The 8,669-nt window shown below is 50.1% G+C and overlaps 1 protein-coding gene across 1 annotated transcript in view; it reads right to left on the reverse strand.

Annotated features, from left to right (window-relative positions):
• The window catches only part of Stpg1 (sperm tail PG-rich repeat containing 1), a 40,400-nt gene that overhangs the window by 21,213 nt on the left and 10,518 nt on the right, over positions 1-8,669 (reverse strand). The window contains exons 4-5 of the mRNA XM_005353045.3: positions 8,351-8,469; positions 1,592-1,693 (exon numbers count right to left, since the gene is read on the reverse strand). Coding sequence (XP_005353102.1) covers positions 1,592-1,693; positions 8,351-8,469 — 221 coding nt within the window. The remainder of the gene's footprint in view (positions 1-1,591; positions 1,694-8,350; positions 8,470-8,669) is intronic.

An 8,669-nucleotide genomic window follows, 5' to 3' on the forward strand; every position in this document is an offset into this window, starting at 1 on the left:
AGAAATAAAAGTTCTGGTTAGATTCTACACTTCAAACCTTCCCATGCCTTCCCTTCTGGATAGCCGAACCATTTGAAAGTCACGTCGGTGAAGCCTGGCAGGGCCTTAACCGTGTCTCCAATCCAGCCCCTCCTTGGCACCAAGAAGGAACAGTAGTGTGCTGTCTGGCAAAGGCGCTCTCAGTGAGCACCCAGGAGCTCTGGGCAGTCTGAAGGGTGACTCAGGGAGGCAGCGCTAGCTCCTGTTTACGCTGGTCTGCAGTTTCAAAGTCTTTCTCACTGCACTTTGCCCGGGGCCTCCAGGGAGTCTCTGAGGCAACTGGAACACGGAAAGGTGACGTGCTTGAGGTCACATTCAGGCTGCACAGCTGAGTCAGGATGAGATCTCTGATCTCTGTGGCCCAGGCTGCAACAGGCAAAATAGCACTTTTTTGACAATAGCTTCAGGGTCTTTCTCCTGACTGGGAACTAAAGGCCTGGCTATCCTGTGACTTTGCTGAGGGCTCAGAGACTGTGAGCCTTCGCTCCTAAGTCAGTTTACTCCTGAATATTCCACACTCCCAGCCCGACTCCTAACAAGAAGCCGCTGCATTCGGCGACCTTTAAATGGTCCCTTTGTGTGAGAGTGATACGAATTGGCCCCAGTGTCAGGCATCATAGACGCTCATGTAAGACACTGTCACAACCTTTAAGGAGACAAGCAGGCACATGCATCCTATCAATGGCAGATTCTGGCTCTGCTTTCTCCTTTACTGTTCCACCTTAGGCGACCTGGCGCTGGTTCGGCTCTCTCGCTTAAGGCTGAGGCCATAGCTTGCTTACTGGTAGCAGCCTCGGGCGCCATCCTCAGCACACACATACCAAAACCAACACAGAAGAACACTGTCTTCACCTGAGTCTGCTCAGGCTCCCTGGGGCTTCATATACGTATCTTACCGCGAGACTCCTCAACAAAGATAAAGTCTCTTGTGGTACCATGAAGATCCCTGTATTTCAAGCCCAATGCAGACTCTCTCTTTCTCTCTCTATCTCTCTCTGTTTCTCTGTGTCTCTCTCTCTCTCTCTCTATCTCTCTCTGTCTCTCTCTCTTTAGGGGGCGATGGCCATGCCATGATGCGAGTGTAGAGGTCAGAGGTCAGTTCTCACCTCCCACACGGGTCCCAGAAATCCATCTCAGGCCCTCAGCTTTGGCAGGAGCACCTCCTATCCTCCATGCCCTCAAACTGTCCCCTCATTTCTTTTTTGGTCCATCCAGTTTCCCAACAGTTTGAACAACCCAGTTAGATGAACTAAGTGTTGGCAGTCTTCTCGGGACAGGACAGAGCCATTTCCTCGCAGACCTAACAGCCTTGGGAAGAAAACTGCCTCGTATTTGGTAACCAAGTTCTAGCTGCCCTCCCTCCCTTGTCTATGTGCATCCGTGGAGACAGATGGCCTGAAGACACGGGCTCAGATCCGTCTCTGTGCATTCACAGGATGTGGTTGCTGTCTTAATCAAAACATGGACTTTGGAGAAAGGTCCGGCTGCCCACCGCGTCATTACACAATGAACAGAGGGAATCACTGTGCGTTTAACACCCAGGGGCTCTCACCGTGGAGGGGAACATGCAGGTTCCTCTGTTGGAAAGAGAGACACTGTTGAACACTGGAGACTGGTGGATAACGTTGTAGAACCCAGGGCCCGGGATGTCATCCTGAAAAGGACAGAATGCAGTGTCATTGGGCACGGCAGCTTCAACACGCTTTCCGCCAGCTTTCCATCCATTAACGCTAAGCCTTGCTCTAATCCTCCAGGGCAGGCACCATCCTTTGCAGGGGTGACGGCCTTGCTCCACCATTCCTCTGGCTTACCCAATCTCTAGCTGGGTGACCAGTGGGAGGGGCAGGAATTCTAATCCAGGTCAGCTCTCCCAAAGCCCTTGCTCTTCCCCCTAAGTCTCCATCCTGAGTTCTAAAGGAACCGTGTTTTGTTTTTCGTGTCATTAGGGAAATGTGCTGGTGTGCAAGTCAGCCTGCGCGCGGACCGGGCCAGCCAAGCCTGAGGTAAAGAAGGGAGGGTGACCAATTTTATGGCAACCACACCCACCTGACTCAGCTTCCTCCTGAGGCCTCTGAGAAGGGAAATTGGGGAGTGTTTCTGTTTATAAAGCAAAATGAAACAAAAACAACCTTCATTCCAAATAAGGCCATCTTGAAGTCGGAGATAAAATAAGGTGAGCCCATGGGGCCCAAGGGCAACCTGAGTCTGGGGTGTCAGGGAGCAGCCAGCAGATGCCATGTTCAGAGCAAGTTCTGCTGCTGCTGCTGCTGCTGCTGCTGCTGCTGCTGCTGCTGCTGCTGCTGCTGCTGCTGCTGCTGCTGCTGCCTGAGCCTCCGAATCTTCCAGCTCATGTCTGGTGCTAGTTACTAAGGGGACACTAGTGTTGACCAAAGCTGGGGAAGATGCTTCACGGTTGGGGCAGCTTCCTGGGTCCTGTCCGGTGCTGGGAGCTTTACAAAGCTAATCTCATTTCACCATCCCCAATGAGGAAGAGATTACTGTCTCCATTTCACAAATGGACACATGCAGATGAATTTGTCCAAGGTCCAAATGCTGAGCACACAGTGTGTGGTGGTCATGTCACCAAAGTCACCTAAGGAAACAGAAGCTGGGCATGTAGGCCATAGCCAGTAAGCAGTGAACGCCAGATTTGAGCCCATGGACCCAGATTCCAGAGTTTGCTAGCACCACTCAGTCATAGATACATCCTAACTCTACTGTGCCTGCTGCCTTATCTAGGCAGAGAGCTTGAGGCACCGCTAGTGCCTTCTAGAACTTTCCTATCTGGAGAGCGGGGGACAGAGTGATTGAAGTTTATTATAAAGAATAGAGGCATGGGTACTGCTAACAGGATCTTGGGGCTGAATTTTAGTGTGTGTGTGTGTGTGTGTGTGTGTGTGTGTGTGTGTGTGTTGTACAAAGGTATGCACACGCACATGCACATGTGTGTGAGGCAGGCAGAGGAAGAACAAACAGAGGACACAGACTTCTGGCCAAGAGTCCGAAGCATGGACACGGAAGACGCAGAAGGGAAGGACCACAGAGAGAGGAGTCAGGGTCCCCGGTACTGTAGGCCCACTGTGTCCGGCAGCACACTGAGACTTCACAATGGTGGCTCACTGAGTCTTCACTGGAAAACAGAGAAGATGGGGTCAAAGAGAGATGACCTAACACTGCCCAACCAGCAAAGATTGGAGTCAGAATTGAACCTGGACAGTCCAGTGAGAGTCTCCTGACCATGGACACCAACTGCCTCTCGGATGAGACTGTAGGGGATAAGAGAAAAGTCCTGCCCCAGGGTTGTGGATTGGGAAGTCTGTCCTCTGGGCTGCTCAGCTTCATGATTTTCAGTAACTTTAACCTCACCGGGCCTCAAGGTGCTGGGATCCCAGTGTCGCTAGGGAAAGCAGCAGCAGGAACGACGGTGGGACGAGACTAATTATGATGACACCATGTATGAGCGTCTTCACGTGTAGAAGTATGTGCCTGCTGCCCATGGAGGCCAGAAAAGGGCATTGGGTCCCCTAGAACTGGAGTTACAGACAGTTGAGCTGCTGTGTGCATGCTGAGAACTTAACCCCGGTCCTTGGAAGAACAGCCAGTGTTCTAACTCCTAAGCCGGCTCTCCAGCCTCTGCTATGTGCCTCTTACAGGTATGAACAGTGGGCAGGGAAGACATACCTCTAGCTCCTAGTCCATCTGCACACGCCCACTGCTCTGACTCAACCTACCCAGTTAAATTCGAATCACCAACAGCAAATAGCTGTTTTTGTTTAAGTACAGCCCATGAAGTATTTGGGACATACTTATGCTAAAATAATTACCTATCTGCAATTCTAGTTTATCCAAGCATCTGTGTTTTTCTTTGCTAAATCTGACAACTCTACTGGACATCCATCGCCTGGGTCAGACTGCAGAATGGCTAGAGTCCAAGGCAAACGGGAACAGGGCTGTCTCTGTTTAGCCTGTGGGGATGAAAGTTACTCATAATGGACGGTCCAAAGAGAATCTCTTGGGCTGAAGGATGCTGGAGCTGGCCTGTGAATGGAGCCATTAAAATCCTGACAGTGGCCATTGAAATTGGTCACTCTAGGAGTATTTTACCCTGGTGAAATCTCCTGAGGCTACAGTGGAGGGAAAGGCTGGATTACGTAACAGCCAGAGGACCTCCACCGAGGCAGAGAGCCTATATGAGGCTGCTGGATGTGGGGCAGGGCTCTCAGGGTGGGCAGGATAAAACCAGGTGTAGACTCAGCCACCCCCTTGGTCTCTTAGATGAGACACTTCCAAATGATCAGAATAGAAGTAGTTGCCTACCACGGCCACCTGAGAGCCAGGACCACCTCGTGGGCATGGGACTGAGCAAGCGATGCTTGCCAGATGTGGTCTCCTCCCCTCCCCCGACACACAGCTTGGGGGAAAAGCACTTGGAGAGCTCGTTGGACTGGCAGCCTCTGCAGGTGCAGGAGTGGGAGGTGGGTGGTCCCTATCCATGTGACCTTGGGAGGGTCATGAAGGAGTGGGCATTCAGCTCCTGGGCCAGGGACTCTCCCCAGGCTTGTAGGGGAGGGCATCCTACTGCAGAGCCCAGAGTCAGGCATGGCACCCTACACTGCGGTTTCCACAAAATTTCCATAAATTCTGTCAAGTTCATTCATAAACATAACCTTGCATGATCTCATCACAATTTCTCTGGCTCCTGACTGTTTTGGAGGATAGATCTCATGTCAGACCCTGTACAGAACACCCCAACTTAGTTAGCTAGCTAGCTAACTAGTTTGTTTTGGAGGTGGTTTTCTCTATGCCAGGCTAGACTTCAAGTCACTATTCAGTCAAGGACGATCTTGAACCGCTGATTCTCCTGCCTTGGCCTCCCAAGTGCTGCAATTGCAGGAATGGGCCAGCACAGTCGATTTCCTTGTGCATTTTATGAGCCACCATCTGGGTCCTGGGAATCGAATCCAGGTCTTCTACTAGGGCAACAAGTACCCTGACCCCCACCCTACACCCCACTCTAAGCCACTGAGCCGTCTCTCCGGCCCCTGTTTATGCACCTTAAATGGTGCCCACTTGGAAGACACAGTGTCCCTGTCCTCCCACGTGGGTTCATTCCCATGGAAGGCAGCAGGTTTGGGAACATGCAATCGCCACTCCCACGAAAAGCTAATCTGGTGTAGCGTGTAGCGTTCTAGTTTTTTAAGAGGAAGAAACAGATGCAGAGGCAACATATGGCGCCCTTACAGCTCCATGGCTTGGGAAACGGGGTGAGATGGAGCAGAAGACGGGAGACAGGGAAGAAAATATCACACAGGCTGAGGGACAGGGAGCTCTGTCACCTAGCGGCAGGTCTCCTCAGGAATGTAAAGTTAGCCACACATTTGTAAACAATCATGAAGTTTATTCCTAGCAAACCAAATTGTCAGTTTAGCCACAAGTCTGTGCAGGACTCTCACACCACCAGTGTTGAGATTCCTTTACTCAAAAAAAAAAAAAAAAGTGTGCGTGCAAGGGCACACGTGTGCCACCGCATGAGAGCAGAGTCCAGAGGACCACCGAGGGAGTCAGTTCTGTCCTCCTGCATGGATCCCAGAGTGTGAACTCAGACCTGTAAGTTTGCCGGGGGATACCCTGACCCCCGCCAACCCCCCTCCCCGCCTTCTCACTGGCACCCCGGCGGAAGGATTCCTACAAGGAAGGTAAACTGGACCTGAGGCTCAGCGGCAGCAAAAGTGAGCGCCTGCCTCTGAGGACACCAGGGAAAAGCTGGGCTAAGTGGGTCACAGCTCCCAGGTGAGCAGATGACCGGGTGTGGGCTCAGCACAGGGCGTGTGTGCCTCCCGTCTTAAGAAGGGCGGTGAGGCAGGGGAGGTTTCAAATCTCTTGTTAACGTGCATTGTCTCAGTAAATTACTGGGTGATGCCGCGCAAGCGCATTACTTCTCCACGCTCGTTTCCCCGGGAGAAATGAGGATGACGGGCAGAGGGCACGGAAGGAGTGGAGTCTCTGTGCTTAGGACACGGGGAATTATATAACTCCCCAGGAATTACACAATCCCAACTTTTATAATGTAGATGAGGAAACCGAAGCCCAAAAAGGACAAGTGGCTGATCTCAAGGCTCCCAGCTAGGGATAGAGAACACAAGGGGCTGGGTCCATAGAGACACCATGCTTTTGCAAAGAAAAAAAAAAAAAAAAAAAAAAGCTTTCAAAGGTTCAGACGAAAGTTTTCTCATCAAATGGATGCAACCACCCTGGAAAATTTGAAACCAAACTTTTTAGTGGTTTCTGCCTGTATGTCTGCCACCCGCCGTTCAGGCTGCTGGCCATGCCAGCTCCCTGGGCAGGAGATGTGACAGGATTTCACAGGGCACCTTGAGCTCTGGGATCAGAGCCTTCAGAGCTTGCCACGTGGGACGGAGCCCTGACAAGAAGCATTTATTCGCGTCCCTGGAGTTCCTTCGGTTTTGCCAAGGCCGGTCAGAAGCACGCTGACTTTCATCAACCGAATTTACAGCCTCGAAGGCCACAAAGGCGGGCGTGGCCCCGTGTGGAAAGAGTGAGAGGCTTTGGCGTGAGCTGCGTCTGGGTTGAGGTCTAATTCTTTCAACACTGATTCAGCAAATATTTACTTAGAGTCTCTTAAGTGGCAAACCCTGGGTTGTGTGACCGAGGGTGGGTCACAACCTCCCTAAGCCTCGGTTTCCTCTTATGTTCAATGAAGACACCAAACCCTTCCTTTTAGCATTGTCTTGAGGAGCAGTGATATGACCTAAAAATGCTTTAACACATATTAGGGTTTGGTCAGTGACAGCTACTGTTCTTTTTAGTGAGAACTGAGTTGCGGACATCCTGGACATGGACAACTAACACACTCTCATTAAAGGTGATCAATGGGAACCCACAAAGCAGTGGGGAAGAGGCTGACAGCTAAAATACAGAGAAACTAGAAATAAAGAAATAAGGAAAGAAAGAAAGAAAGAAAGAAAGAAAGGAAGGAAGGAAGGAAGGAAGGAAGGAAGGAAGAATACCTGAGCAAGTCTTTATCATCCTGAGGAAAGCTACCAGTGGCTTTAAAATGTGTTTGCTCTATTATTTATTGCGGGCTTCATAGATCCTGAGGTAATGGGAGGTTAAAGGAACTTAATCCACTCTCTAGTTCCGCATACCAACCAGCTCACAAAGAAAGAGCTGGGCTTGGGGTGAGGGCCCAGCAAAGCGGGGAGGGGGGCTCTCGATGGCATACCTCACCTGTGTTCAGAACCGGGGTCCTCCCACCCCTTCTCTGCCATCTAGGCAAAGTGGAAGGATGACAGCCCAGCCGCCTGCAGAAGGCAGCAGAAGGTAACTGGGGTGGTCACTGCTGAAAAGGGTCCTACTAAAAGACAGGGAGACTCTCCCCCAATGCCTGGGAGTTGCTACAGCCCCCTGCTGGTGAGAAAGGAGAAGGTCAAGTCCCAGGAACAGGTTAAATAAAGGCTGGCCAGGAAGCAACCAGAACTTCCCAGATGTGGAGATCTAGAGAAGAGGGGACGGATAGAGAGGGCCAAGCAGAGCATTGTTTTTAAATTGCATTTATTTATCTACTTGTGTGTGCGCACATACCATGGAGTACACGTGGAGATCGGAGGACAGCTTTTAAAAGAACGGGCTACTCTCCACATGGAGGTTCCAGGACTCAAGGCTTGGTGGCGGGCATTTTTACCTGCCAAGCCACCTTACCAGCCCCCATAGTAATAATAAGACATTGTTTAAGGAATTTTATTTTATTTTTGTTGTTGTTTAAGGAAATTTTTAATGGGGAGCTCATCACAAACACATTTATTGTTTCTGATACAATAAATGTATCAGAAACTTGTTTACCCATGTGTTATCTGGGGGACGATGCAATTCCCTCTGATAGATCAGAGTAGGCTGGTTTTTATCTTCTACTACATATACATAAGATTTGGAAGATCTTGTGTTTTTATTCCTTTCAAATTAAATATAATTTTGGCTACAGGGTATGAGTGCATAGTCCTTCAATTCAAACACACAAGTGGCCAAGGAAGGAGGACCTTGAATTCAAAGCCAGCCTGGGCTACATAGCAAGATCCCTGGTTATCTTTTCCAAACATATAGTATATGCAAAGTCCTGGGGTGGATCCCCAACATAGCAAATAAGTAGATAGATCGATCAATTTCAGGCGGGTTCTTACCATACTGACACATCCTTGGAGGATGGCGCAGGTCCTTGGGTGATACTGCCCCCTGCTGTTCATAGAGGAAACACAACAGCTAAAATTCAAAGAATTTTGAAGGCAATGTCATTTACCTTTTTGTTGTAGAATCTCCTGGCTTGGCTGTTAAATCCCTTTCTTTCTGATTCTAGGATTATTGCTGTTCTGTATTTATAAGGAATGGAAGATTGAGTTGGGTACGCAGCAGTAAAACCTAAACAACAACAAAAAGACAGCCATCAGCGCACGCCGCCAGTGTTTGCTCAGTGCAACCGCTAGGAAAACACTCTAAGGATTCATCCTAGGCTGGGGATGTAGCTCAGCCAGCAGAGTATTTCCCTAGCATGCACAAAAGCCCTGGGTTCCATCGTCAGCACCACGCAGGACCAGGTGTAGTGGGTCCCATCGTCAGCA

This window comes from Microtus ochrogaster, chromosome 10, assembly GCF_000317375.1.
Source record: "Microtus ochrogaster isolate Prairie Vole_2 chromosome 10, MicOch1.0, whole genome shotgun sequence".
Lineage (NCBI taxonomy): Eukaryota > Metazoa > Chordata > Mammalia > Rodentia > Cricetidae > Microtus > Microtus ochrogaster.